This window comes from Vitis riparia, chromosome 10 (genome assembly GCF_004353265.1).
Source record: "Vitis riparia cultivar Riparia Gloire de Montpellier isolate 1030 chromosome 10, EGFV_Vit.rip_1.0, whole genome shotgun sequence".
Taxonomy (NCBI): domain Eukaryota; kingdom Viridiplantae; phylum Streptophyta; class Magnoliopsida; order Vitales; family Vitaceae; genus Vitis; species Vitis riparia.
Window position 1 is genome coordinate 9,335,108 of NC_048440.1, and position 14,204 is coordinate 9,349,311.

General features: G+C 34.0%; 1 protein-coding gene across 4 annotated transcripts; it reads left to right on the top strand.

Moving 5' to 3' along the window:
• Positions 1–1,535: 1,535 nt before the first annotated feature.
• LOC117924124 (UDP-arabinose 4-epimerase 1-like) lies at positions 1,536–12,257 on the top strand. 4 transcript variants are annotated; one of them, XM_034842692.1, is made up of 11 exons: positions 1,536–1,647; positions 2,611–2,759; positions 3,240–3,364; positions 4,717–4,830; positions 4,939–5,046; positions 5,153–5,244; positions 8,674–8,815; positions 9,001–9,095; positions 10,906–11,035; positions 11,433–11,577; positions 11,679–12,257. In XM_034842692.1, exons 2-11 carry the CDS (start codon positions 2,699–2,701, stop codon positions 11,921–11,923), a joined length of 1,257 nt encoding a protein of 418 aa, XP_034698583.1. In that variant the 5' UTR covers positions 1,536–1,647; positions 2,611–2,698; the 3' UTR covers positions 11,924–12,257. The 4 variants fall into 4 exon arrangements, with proteins under 4 accessions (XP_034698583.1, XP_034698584.1, XP_034698586.1 ...); XM_034842693.1 differs by having other exon boundaries at positions 1,536–1,641; XM_034842695.1 differs by lacking the exon at positions 1,536–1,647 and adding an exon at positions 1,724–1,789.
• The last annotated feature ends 1,947 nt before the right edge of the window (positions 12,258–14,204 follow it).

The following is a 14,204-nucleotide window of genomic DNA, read 5'->3' on the forward strand; positions in this document are numbered from 1 at the left end:
TATTCATTGCTAACCTATTGTTTGTGTTACATACACTTCATTTTTTTTTTTTTTAATGAAAAGAAAAATAAATGTAGGAACATTCTGTATAAAAATTAATTTTAAAATTTGAGATGATAAAATTTATTTAATTTCATAACTTTTTTAAAAAAAAATATTAGATTGTGTTTAAGAAAGCGTATCCAAGTGACATTTTGTTTAATATTTTTATTATAATTAATTGTTGATGGAATTGTGACTTATAATATACAATTCATGTCTTCCCAATCCCCCAAGTCTTCCCATTAATCATAACACAAGAAGCTTCACTTTCCAATAATTGGTTTTCTTATTATGTTCTTTAAATGACGTAATTTTGGGTGCTCCCACCCACATTTGAAAATCAAAAACATCTTTTTCTAATAATAATTTTTTAAAATATGATTTCTTTTAATAAAAATATATTTGACCTAAATTTGATAAAAAAAAAAAGAAAAAAGACTTAAATCCTCTATGAATCATACAACGAAACAACACACTCTGATCAACTGTGACACACGTTATGACACGAGTGGTGACATACGTCACGTGCCTTGCCTTAAACTGTGACACTATGATAGGGGTACGTACATCATGACGTAGGTGATGGTACCACAATTTTCTAAGTTTTCGTGTTTCATATTTTCGTGCGTCTCGACTAATAATAATACTCTTTATATTTTATTTTTTAATTAATATAAAAAATTATTCCATATTTAATGAAAATATGATAATATCAAGATGGATCCTTCACATCCAATTTTTAATAATAATAAAAAAAATTCTTATTATGGCTTATACACAACATCTCCCTTTTCTTTTTATTTCCATAATGATAGAGGTAGATGGTATCCAAAAATGGAAAAAAAAAACAGTTCAGAAATCTATAAAAAGAATCTTACTATGGTTTCCAAAAATCACTTGTGGGATACCAGGTATTATACCAAAAAAAGTAGCCAATAAAAATAGTTAAACAATGATTTATGTTTTATTGTCCAAGTTTTTAAATTTTATTCATTAATAGCTAGTGGTACAAATTTATTGTATAAATATTTGACTATTATGTTTGGTTTTGAAAAGGAAAATATGAAAGAAAGAAAAAAAAAATTGAAAGTAATTAAAATTTTAATTATGTTTGATTTTTTTTATTATAAATTTAGGAAAATATTTTTTTTTAATAATTTTTTTTTCCTAGTATTTTCCGGTAAAGGAAAAAAATTGGAAGTATTTGGAAGCAGCATATGTGAGCATATCAGAATTTACCACAAGAAATGAGGACAGATATTTTTTTTTCTTTGAATGTTGGGGAAATGAAAGGGTGGGTGGGCATGTAATTCGTGGGGAAACACGGATTCTTCGCGCACGGCATGTTACGACTGTATATGATTGGATGGGGTTGACGGAAAAGGCCCGAAATAAATAATGTCGATTTGAATTTTTTTTTTTTTTAAAAAGAAAAAAAAAAAGGTGGGAGGAAAGAGTGTTTTTGATTTTGTAGCCACCTTCACATTTGACAACATGGAAGCAGAGAATTCTCCGCTTATTAGAACGCCCCCTCTCTCCTTTGTTTCAAACGTACCCATAAGACCAGGAGACCTCCTTCCGTCTCTCTACTTTTTCTGGGTTAAGGTCCTTTCCTCTCTTCGCCTTTCAATTGCAAGCTTTTTTCTTTTTTCTTTTTTCTTTTCTTTTCTTTGGGAATAAAATGATCAGTTCCAGATCTTCTGATTTTGGAAATTCTAATTTTCTTTTTGTATGATTTTATTTTCTGGTAATTTCTCTTCGTATATGGTACTTTATGAGGCTTTAAATGCTTTGTCCTTGTGGTATTTCTTGGCTATTAAAGCTTGGGGGGTTCGTCCTGGTCGGCTACCATTTACTGTTTCTTGGGTTTTTTTGTCTACTTTTTTCGAAAGACCCATTTGTATGCTGTCAGGATTGTTCTCAGGCAGGGGTTTGTATGCTTGATTGTGGTTTTGTTTTTGTGATTTGAGGTCGGCTTTTCGAATGGTGTCTTTAGATCTTGAAAATTTCAAATTTTGTGTTTGTTCTCTTCCTCTGTTTCTATCATGGATTGTGTTTTGTTTTGTTCTTATTTTTATTTCAATGCCTTTTCATATGATGATGTTTGAAATTGACTTTTGATGATCCTCCATGGGCTCTCTCTTGGCTTGATGGCTTCACCTCTGTGGGTGTTTGTGAACTGTTTTTGAATCCTTTCCCTGATAATATATTTATATTTGAGTTCTGATCCATCATAGGTTGTCCCTTGCCTTCATATTTTCGCCTTTATGGGCCCTCTTTTTTTTTGCTTTTAGATTATAAAATTTGAGTAACTCCTTGTAATTCTGTTTTGGTATTCTTTAAATGTGTCTCATAAACCATGATTTGGATATTTGAATTTGAGTGATGGTTGTTGAGTGTATGTATGTTTTTTTAAAACTTTTTTGTTTTCTACCAGTTTAAGGTTTGATTTTGTTTTAATCAGGCCCATATTTCCTTTGTGTTCAATTTTATTGTTGCTTTATCTTGGATTTGCAGTTGATTTAGTTTTATGAAGATTTATTAATAATAGGTTGATTTGCATTGCAGATTACACCAAAGGCTTTCAAGGAGAGGTCTTACTTGATCATTTAGTTGGACCCTCACTACTAGGAGCAGAATCTAAGAGGTTTTCCAAATGCTAAATTTTACTAGGAGCAGAAATCAACCAAGGCCCAGTAGATCCATGCCTTTTGGAGGTGGGGCTTCCTTTGAATTTAAATCTCTCCTTTTTTTTTTTTTTTCTCCACTCTTTATCTTGGTAAATTCCTCTTGGTGATTTGTTTGTTGCTGTTTCTATATGTTCCCTTTTTATTCTGGGTTGAACTCAATTTAGTTCTTCTTAAAAGCTCGGGTTTTTAATACAGTAAGTATATTCTGTGTTGAAGTGAGTATGCAACGTTGCAACAGGTGCAGCATGGTTAACAGTCCACCAAAACTCAATTTATGTATTAATGTAACCCATGTAATCCAAAGCATTAAGTTAAATAAATACTTGGAAATTGCTTTAACTGCTAATGAAGTTACCAATATATGTTGATTCTAATCAGCTTGATGATATGATCATAGTTCTGTTCTTTTATTAGGCATGTATGATTTAAGGCTTTTCTAATTTGATTTGCGTGTTATAAAATCCATTTCTTTAAAAAGTTTATGAGTTTATATTTTGGTGCTTGTAGGTATGGAATACGCAGACCCAAAAAGGAAGAGCAATGTTGTAGGAAAAATTCTTTTGGCTGCTACTCTAACAGCATTATGTATTCTAATGCTAAAGCAATCATCAAATTTTAACACCCCAAGTCCGGTAACTCCTTGACCCAATTTCTAAATCAGTGTAGCATGTAGTACCCCATTATATCAGAATGACCTATTTCTTTATAAGATATATTTAACAGCTCTTCTTGCAATAATTTAGCATTTAGCCCATTTTTGTTTTAGTGAGGCAAGCCTTACAGTATGGAACTTAAAAGCTTACATAGAGTATGAAAGGTAGTGATATATGAAAAAAATTTGATGATACTATTTGTCTCTCGCACGTGTGTGCATTCCTTTTTTCGGATTTGGAGTGAGAGGGGTGAGCTAAATAGAGAATTGTTAGATTGTATATAAGTGTCTCTCTCACATTTCTTTTCTTTTTAGCTTTGGAGGGATAGGGGTGAGCTGAATGGAGGATTATTAGATTGTAAAAGTGAAGGAGGTTTTATAGCTAAGCTGCTATCATTGAACAGTGATGCACTCAAAGAAGGGGTTCCTCCTATTCAGTAAAGCCCATTCGTGATGAGGCCATTTATTGCAGAAAATCTACCAAAAATTTGTTCCTATCATTTTTGTGTTTGATACCATGTCAAACCTCATCATATTGGTCTGCTACTACTGTCTGCATGACCAAACCTGGCTTAAGAATGACAAAATTATTCACATTACGATTTTTAGTCTGGAGAATGAGTGTTGAACCTGGGAGGGCGTGTAGTGTATCAATTCAGAGGATAGATTTGTTGCTTATCAATGACTGAGGCATAGGACACTTGAATGCAATAGCCTTGTTATAGAAGCACTTTAACATGCAAGTTCTCTGATAACACTAAAGAGAAACATCATCCTGAAACATTTGGAAGTGTGAGTTCTCTGTTAACACTAGACAGAAACATGATCCTGACACTTTTGCAAGTGTTTGTGTGTATGTATACATGCTCTCTCACACACGTGCATATGGTATTGAGAGCATTTATCTAGAAGCAATTCATTCTCCTTCAAGCTTGCATCCAAAATACACCATTGGCCCTCTTCACCTTGGTAATTTAGCATAGAATTAAGTAGCCAGTAACACTTTCCTTTTTTTCCCTTCCCCTCCAGGAGATAAGAAAAATTTGTATGCTCTTTCTAAGTGTTGCTTTGCACTCTACAGATTATTTAAACCTTTTTTCTTACTTCAAATTATAATATTCTTTTCTCATTTTCACTTATGCTCTCTAGATCGCCAAGAAGATATTGGAAAATAAATGAAAATTAGATTCTTGCAAGTTGGTGTTGTTGTGGCTGTTATAAGATTACAATTGCTTTTTCCATTTTTCCTGCAATCTTCAGCAACCAAATGAGCTTTATTTCATTTTGATGGCTAACATGTTTTCTCTTCTTGCTTGTTTTGTTTCCTCCCAGTTCTCTCGTCATGAACCAGGGGTAACTCATGTCTTAGTAACAGGAGGTGCTGGCTATATTGGTTCACATGCTGCACTACGACTTCTCAAGGACTCACACCGTGTAACTATAGTGGTATGTTCTCTTTCAGAATTTGTGGAAATATCCTTTTCCATTCATTTGCCACTTGTCAAAATTTGTTCCTTGATATCTTCATGAAAAAGGACTTTTCCTTTTCAACAGGATAACCTCTCGAGGGGAAACCTAGGCGCCATTAAGGTTTTACAAGAACAATTTCCAGAACCTGGGAGGCTTCAGTTTATTTATGCTGACCTCGGAGATGCAAAAGCTGTATCCTAATCACACTATTTATTACAGATATATTTGCTTAAGATTGTCTTTAACATGAACAGTCAAACATGGATAATGCCATTTGTTTCCTTTATTCATAGTTCAGGTAAACAAAATATTTTCAGAAAATGCATTTGATGCTGTAATGCATTTTGCAGCTGTTGCTTATGTTGGAGAAAGCACCCTTGAACCTCTCAGGTATGTATCTGTAATCTAGTTTTAATGCTGGTTTAACGTGCGGCAAACAAGCTTGTTCTTCTTGTGAGAAGTGGTTTCAGTAGTTTGTTGCATGTGACAGTTTGTAAAATAAAAAAGTTTCGATTTTAAGATACCTTTATGTTTGTTACTCATTGAAGACTAGAATTACAGCTAATGATTGGATAATATTGGTAACTTATCTTTTTTTTTTCTTGTTTTTTTTTTTTTTATCAAAAACAAAACTGACTCATTTTTATTAAATAAAAAGGTCAAGAAGGATGAGACATCCTTGCTTAGTATACAAAAGCTGATGAAAGAAGGGAAGAAAAAAAGAAAAAAAAAAGAAAAGAAAAGCTACAGAAAGTGAAGCAAGACAAGCTGCCCATTTAAGGAAAAGACAAACAGTCCAAGATCAAACCAAAGATTTACTAATTGTAATTCAGGGAGGCAAAAGATTCCCTACAAAAGAAACCAAAAGTTTGATGTCTTTTGGCTAAAAAGTTTGTCATTCGATTGACTAAGCGAAGAATCCAATGAAAAGAATACCTAACTATGTAGTGGTATTAAAAACTTGGCAAAGTCACCCATCAAACCTCCATGAGCCACTTTTCTTCTTAGTCACCTGAGAAATAATAGCGATGGGATTTCCTTCCACTAGAAGATTGGAAAGGCCCAAATCTTTGGCTTCTACAAGACCCTTCATAAGAGCTAGAGTCTTATCTTCAGTAGTGAAACAGTCTCCCACAGGCTTAGAATGAGCTCTTATTATTTTATTCTAATGGTCTTTGAATACTCCTTCAAATCCTTAGCTGCCTTCAGGTATCCATAGAACATCCACCAAAATTTAACTCAATGTAATCCTTAGGACTAGACCATACTAGAGGGGTCTTTTGAATCAGTCTTCTAGGCCTGCATACAATGTCCCAATTGTGGTGACAATAGAAGTTGAAGAATCCTTCATTGAATGGTAGCTGACAAAATACTACAAAATATGGTATTTAGGAATTAAAACCACCCATCTGTGAAGGGGCAAGCCCATCTCCCATAGACCTTAGGTCATTTCCTGTTTTCAGAATTATGAAAATAAAAATGTACATAAAATTTTCCGAATAACTATGTGGATTATAGCACTGTATAGAATGCAAGGTAGATATGCACCTGAGTTGTAGAAAATTCCATTTAAGGAAAGTTGCCTTCATTGGGGGCAACTGATTTATTCATTTTTCTTGAAAACTCTACAAATCTTCCTTGAATAGGTTGTTTTTTGAAGAAAGAAAAAGGATTTTGCAAAGAAAGAAAGAGGATTTTGCAAAGGGATGCCTGAGATGAAAATGACTGAAATTTATATCATATTCTGATAGAGTGGGCAAAATCAACCTAAACCATGTCAAAGTTATTTCTGGATGAAAGATGTTTGAAAACAGTGCTTTTCTCTGATGACATCTGTAGAAACCAATTCCCTTATGGCTTCTGGACCTTTTGTATCAGGTAATTGAGATTGTTTTTTCGTGTTCGAAAATATTATTCTGTACACCAGGACATGGAAGTATATTATTGAATCCATTGAAACTATTATTACCGTTTCAGATTTTAGGAAATACCATAGGAACTTTGTGAGGCAGTCATTACCATAATAAATTTATGTAACCTCTATGAGTAGTCAAGCCTTTTTAAAAAATTGTAACCTTTATTAGTATTTAAAAACCCTTTAGTGGCATGTTTGAGATTAGACCTGGCAACAAATCAGCTTTGGGCATACTCAGACTTGTTACCCACTAGATAACTAATCATTTTTTTTTAAATGATTAAGAGAACATTAAAATGCTATTTTCAAAGTGTTCCCATAAAGAAACATTTATAAAAATGTTTAGGAAAAATATTAAGCATAATAAAAAAATTAAAAATCAAGTGGATATGGGTATCAAACTCAAACTTGTTTCTGTTGGTTGAGCTAGGCGACTTGTGGGCTTTGGTTAACTTTGCCCTTTTAGTTAAGATTCACTAGACTAGAATGGTTGTATTATTATATTTAGGGCTTTCCCAAAATGCTTGATTTACATTGGCTATAAAGGCAGGGATTCTAGCTTTCATGGAAAGCTTGTCTGTAGCAAAAGTTCTAGAGGGTAAATATCATTTTTCCTGGAGGAAATAGTCATGGTTATTTCTTGGGTGTGGAAGAGGGTCTTTTGGAAATAGCATGCTAGGTTGTGTAAAATATTTATCCCTCTAGAGAGATAGGATGCTCTTTTTTTTTTTTTGGGAGGCAGCCATCAACCAATCAGGTAGCAGATTGATAGGCTAAGCTAGGAGCCTCCTTGTTAGAGAGTTCAGCCTATCAGTTGGAATCCACAACCTATTTTCCGAAAAATTCGTGCCCATGGCAGGAATAGAAGAGGAAAGGACTCAAGAAGTAGAAAATAAAACAATTTGAAAAATTATTCTCCAAAATCTAACCTTCCAAGACTACAACATTATATAGTCATTTAGGTACATAGCATGCTCAGTCCCACAAGCAACTTGAACACTAATTTACCTGGACTCTACCTAGAACTCACAGATGATCAAATGTATAATTAAATCCTAACAAAAAAACCCAGTTCTAAGCTTAACAAATTTCCTTAAATGCCCTTGATAGACTAAAAGATACCCTAAACTTACATACCCTTTCTAAGATAGAAAGTTAAAGAAACTATCAAATTATTCTTTATGGATTCTGACCTCCTTTGTATCTAAAACTTGCATCTTGATGTTGATCCCATCATAGGGGATGAACTTAATACAGTGAGTTAGGTTGATCTCGCCCGATTTTATCTGTAACCATTACCATTACCACTGATATACTTAATGCCCCTAAGCATGTACCACCACCGGCATAACAGCACCACAACTTTCACCTCCTTTGCCAGCAATACCAGTAACACTACCATTTTGGCTGTCAACAACTGTGCCCACTTTGTTTTCTATAAAGCCAGTAACCATGCATGCAAAACCCTTGTCATTATTAGTAGTAATACACTGTGAAAAACACTACAATTATAGTGAGAAACATCCTTTTCATCAACACCTGTTTCTTGTTAATACTAAACTTCTACATACTGTACAGCAGCATTAATCTCAGAATTATTATCATAGAGGTTATGGCTTGATGCAAGCATTGGTTTTACATTGTATGGTTTGAGGATTTAGAAAATGTTAATATTTTTCTAGGACATCAGCTTGAACCGTTCCAAATTTTAGATTTTTTTTTTAATCAACCATTAATTTTCCCATGTCCATTTTCTTTTCATTTTACTTTTGCTAACATCATATCATTAGGAGTTCTAATTATCTTCTTCTGGTCCCTTTCCTTGATAAGTAGAATGGTTCATATTATGATGGAAAATTGAAAACTATGTTCTTAATAATGATATATTTGATGATGCTGCACAGGTATTATCACAATATTACATCAAATACGTTGGTAGTATTGGAGGCGATGGCAGCCCATGGTGTAAATACATTGATATATTCTAGTACATGTGCAACATATGGAGAACCTGAAAAGATGCCCATTACAGAACAAACTCCACAGGTGAAAGTCAAATAAAGTACTTGTTTATTTCCAATTAAAAATGTGCTATTTGTGTATTTGTTGCCCAAGCAGTTAGTTCTGAATATTTTAGGTCTTTGAGGCAAACTACAGAATTGGAAATCTGCAATATGTTTGATGTTTTAATTCTATTTAAGAACATTTGATCTCTGTTGTTCCATAAGCAGGTCCCAATTAATCCATATGGAAAAGCCAAGAAGATGGCTGAAGATATTATCCTGGATTTCTCCAAAAATTCAGAAATGGCTGTCATGATCCTAAGGTAAGCATTTGATTACTCATATTTTGTTTAGAATTCCTTTTATTATTTCGGGGTTTTTGTCTCTGAGAACTATTGGGGCACACATGCTATTTCCATGGGGTATGTAACATATGAAAAATCCCTAGTGGAAAGGAAGGTAAGTCAATAGGGCCTGTAAGGACAGATTGAGAGGAATTTATGATTGGAGCAGGTGGTTATTTATGGGCTTGTTTTTAGCAATTTACCATTCATTTATTTTGTTTTTTTTGTGTGAAAGTAGGGAATGCTGTTTCTCCTCCCCCCCTTTCTTTATTGTGATTGTGATATTTTACATGTGGGAGGTGGAGTGACCTGATTCTCCACTTTCTCTCTCAATAATATAAAAGACTACTGTTTCACAAACACCTTTTTTTTTTTTTCTTTTTTCCTTTTTGTAAATTTTATTTTGTGTTTTTTCTTTCATGGATACCTTCTTCTGTTTACATTTTTCCATGAGAAATTTGGGGAATTTCTTTTCCTTTTTCTGTTTTCTTTTCTTTTTTCCCTTTCTCTCTCTCTTTCTCTCTCTCTCTCTTTTTAATTCCTTCCTTTCTTATATAAATGTTATGCTTAAAAAGAAAAATTGATCCACAAAGTGAACATTCTCAGAAGATTGTTGTCTCCCTCATGCAGCAAGGAACACTAACTGAAATATCAACCCTTTGGTTTTGTTTTCTGCTTCATATGTTTCTGACTGAAAATTTTGTGATAGTGGTGTTATTTTGTGAACTAATGAGAGTCTTGTTCGTAAAATCTTACTTGAAAACTTTTTCTGGCTGAAAAGTCTGTTGTTGATTTTAGTTTTGCAACATAAAGATTCATGATTCATGTTGGTAAAACTTTCATTTATATATATTGCCTATCAGTTGAGGGGAAATACTTTCGGAAGAATTGTATGGTTGTGTCCAACATGGGAAGATCCAACTTGTCTTTTTCTAACAAATGTTCCTCTCATCTTATCTCACTCATAAAGGAGAATTTTAACATCATATATCTACGTGTTATTATGGTTACAATATACTAATAGCATATAATAGGTAATTTGGGTTACCCTATTTAGTCCTTAATTAGGAAAGCAATCTAAATCACTGAGTGGTGCTGTATAGGGTATTTTTTCTTAAGGAGGAAAAAAGAGAGAAGACAATTGTGGAGCTTTAGAAATTAGAAAAAGGTTATGCAAATTACATGTAAAAACTCTTAACATGTATATGCTTTGCTTTGAGGTTTCTAGTTCTGTACCCTGAAGTTCAAGTCTAGGAACAAAATTGAGTTCCTCTTTTAGGGTGTAATTAGTGATCAAAAAGGGCCAAGTCGTGTAACTCTTTACTGCTAACTTAGTTTTTCAACAAACTACCAAAAAACTAAAGAAGGAAGATGAAAAGGACGGTCAGTTTTCAGCCTCAAGTTTGCTGTTACTTAAATAAGTTCCCTTATTAATTCAAAATATCTAAATCTTATCTTAACAAGGCATGATGAACCTATGAGTTTATGTCATTTCTAAATTTTGTACTGTTATCCTAGCATGAGGGAGAGCTATTCTCTTCATCATGGTTAAATTTGGACATATCACATGATCGAAGCAAGTCATCTATAATGGGGAGCTGACAGGATACCCTGTGAAAAATTCATGGTGTTGAATGGGCCTCCAACTGCAAATGGTCTCAGCTGGCTGTTTTACTCAAATTTTTTTTTTCTCTTTTTTTTTTTGTTTTTTGTTTTTTTTTTTTTTTGTGAACAAGTATAATGGCTTGTCCGTGCTAATGGTCTCATTTCTTTTTGTCCAAACTTTCAGATACTTCAATGTGATTGGGTCAGATCCAGAGGGAAGACTAGGGGAAGCTCCTAGACCTGAACTTCGTGAGCATGGTCGGATATCTGGTGCTTGCTTTGATGCAGCTTCAGGTGTTATTCCTGGGCTGAAGGTATGTTGATTTGTGATCCCTTGACTACATCTTTTATTAGCCTATTACAAATTTCTCATGAAGTCATAACTTGTACTCTAATGTATGATCATTTAAAATTTTCCTCGTTTCCATTGTGGTTTACCAACTTAGCACACAGCTACAACTTGTTGAATGAATTCAAAATTAGATGCATTGACTGAATCAAATTGACGATGACTTTGGAGGTGGAAGGCTGTTTTTCCTTAAATAATGATAGAAAAAAAAAATTCACCTGGGCAGAGCAGATGGTTTCAATGGCCATAAATCATGTGCTCTCCACCTGTTGATTCACATATAACCATATCCTTTCGGATTGAGCAAAATCAGCATTTTGTCTTTAATTTGTAATAAATTAATTGTTTTTATTTCCATGCAGGTCAAAGGCACGGATTACAAAACACCTGATGGCACTTGTGTAAGGGATTACATTGATGTTACTGATCTGGTTGATGCTCATGTGAAGGCTCTTAACAAGGCTGCGCCTGGGAAAGTTGGAATCTACAATGTTGGCACAGGAAAAGGTATTATAAATCTGCTACTTTGTGTGATTGTATGAAAGCATTTGGGCTCCAAGATAACTATTGTTAAACCTTTTTCTTTGTGGGTCTGTGGGAATGAACAGGCAGATCAGTGAAGGAGTTTGTTGAGGCATGTAAAAAGGCAACTGGGGTGAACATCAAAGTTGAATACCTTGCCCGTAGGCCTGGTGACTATGCTGAAGTTTTCAGCGACCCAAGTAAGATCGACCATGAACTGAACTGGACAGCTAAATACACCGATCTTCAAGAGAGTTTGAGGGTCGCGTGGAGGTGGCAGAAGGCACACCGCAATGGATATGGAACAACCCCCCTGGCAATGGCTTCTTGATGCATTCTACACAACCATTCTACACCAAAAGACTAACGCAGACCCCTTGCCCCCACGGGTTCTAATTCTCGCTCAAATGAGGGCTTTGAGCTGAAGTTTCATTCTTTTTTCGTTTCTGTTTGATAAAGGGGGAGTTGTAGGTAGCCATATAGCCCATTTATTACATGAATTGGAGGAGAAAATTAGTTGAATAATAAAATCTCAATCCTTGGTAGCTTTTAGCTGACATCTATCTTTTGTCCCATTCTTTTTGGTATATATATGTAAACAGTAAGTCGATTTGCTCCAATTAATGGTATGGATGAATGCCTTTATAATTAGTAGATTGATGATATCTGAGGGGCTTTCTTGATTAAAACTGCTGGGGCTTATATATGATTGTGAGATGAATTTTGTGTGTAAGGAGTTTATTATGGTATGAGAGTCTCAAGGAGGGGAAGGGGGATCTGAAAATTCTTCATGTCATCAATATTAGGACTCGTAAGGTCTTGGGTAAACCGTCTTGTTTGTCCATCATTGAGAAGCGTGAATCCTGGGCTCCGATTCTGGCATCTTGGCTTCCGGGGTGGATAAGATACCTATGTATTTGATCCCCCAAACAAACAAGTGGATCACTTCAATTTAATAGTTCAAGCTTGGTAAGAGAGTGGATTCTTTGAGGGAAAAAGGTAGGTGGTGTTTTGTTTTTGGCCTTTTGCTGAAAACAATTTGTTTTCAAAATTTAGGTTGTTTGTTTTTCTATTTTTTCATGACTTATTATAAACTTTTTACTAAATAGATAAAGTCAAAATATGTAACTTTTTCTAAATAGAAAAAATAATATATTGGTTTTTTTACTTTTTAATACTTAATAAAAATAAAATACTATAAAAACAAACAGCCTAATATTTAACACGCATTAAGCTTCTATTTAGAATTAAGTAAAAAAACAAACACCACGATCCTTTGTGACAATTGTTTTTTAGATCAATTTTATGTTCTCTAAAAAAAAAAAATAAAAAAATTAAGACCATGTTTGGTAATTATTTTTTATGTTTTTAAGAACAAAGAATAAAAAATAAAAAAAAACACATTTGAGAATCAAAAAATAAAATATTTAAAAAAATTATTTTTTAATTGTTTTAATTTTTACTTTCCCTCATTTTAGGAGGAATTTTTTAAAGATAATCATACAAATGTGAAGAATAATTAAAAATATATTTAAAAACATATGTTAAAAATATTAGAGAATTTATTCTAAAAGACATTAAAGAATTAGAAAATCATTTTTTAAAATTATTTTCAAAAACTGAGTATCATGGTTTTGGACTAGATGGATGCAGGCTATCATTTTGTCAACCTCAATCTTGTACGTGCCATTGAATTGGTTCACCACTATCACCACTCCAAACTTGTAATGGACCGATTGAAAGGTGTTAACTCATCTCCCTTAGCCTTGTGATTACTGCCTCATATTGGACTTTATTGTTTGAGGTAGGAAATCCTGCAAAAGTATTCAATAGGAAGAAGCTCTGAATACAATATCCGTTCTTGGTGTTCCTTACCACAACCTTCCCAAGTAGAAAAATTGATAGCCAAATGCCAACAAGAAAGATATCCCCAGGGGAAGACACTTTAATTGAGGTTAGCTTATAAAGAAGCTTTCCTTTGTCAATCATAGAATCCAACATTGAGTGGCCCACGAATACCTATTCCTAAATCATCGGAGGTGAACAAACATTTCTATTGCCCTAGATGTGTCGGTAGCCTTAAAGTCTACCACCCAATCCCTCAAATTGGTGAACATGTTCACCTGAGAGGGGACCATAATAGCTATAACCTATGTCTCTTCTAAATTGACCCTAGTTGTGGACCCCTCACTCGAACCGACCTTCAAACCCATAAGCGATGCATCATACATCAAAATCGAACCATCCCCCAGATTCATTTAAGCTCATTACCTCCATTTGACTATCTAGAAAAAGATGGGAGTTTTTATTTTTTATTTTTCCCTTTTCTTTCTCTACAGGAAGGAATAGACGGGTGGCATCGGTGGTTGAGGAGGATGATGGCGACATTGCAACCTGAACTTCACATATATGGTGCAATGAAGATAGGTATAGAGGAGTGTATGATTGTGGGGGATTTTTAGATGGGAAAAAATGGGAAAGAGAGGGAGAGAGGGAAATGGAGGCTATATAGGGGAGAGGGAAGAAGAAAATGTCTAGCAGGAAAAAAAATTGGGGGTGAGGGGCGGGTTGTAAAAAGGATTTTTTTTAAAAAAAAAAAAAGAAAAAGAGAA

What these genes read in the sequence shown, in the direction of transcription:
- LOC117924124 (XM_034842692.1), top strand. Translation starts at nt 2,699, where the DNA reads ATGCTAAATTTTACTAGGAGCAGAAATCAACCAAGGCCCAGTAGATCC. An exon ending in ATGGCTGTCATGATCCTAAG is followed by an intron (nt 9,096 to 10,905) that starts GTAAGCATTTGA and finishes CCAAACTTTCAG; the next exon opens with ATACTTCAATGTGATTGGGT. An exon ending in GTGTTATTCCTGGGCTGAAG is followed by an intron (nt 11,036 to 11,432) that starts GTATGTTGATTT and finishes ATTTCCATGCAG; the next exon opens with GTCAAAGGCACGGATTACAA.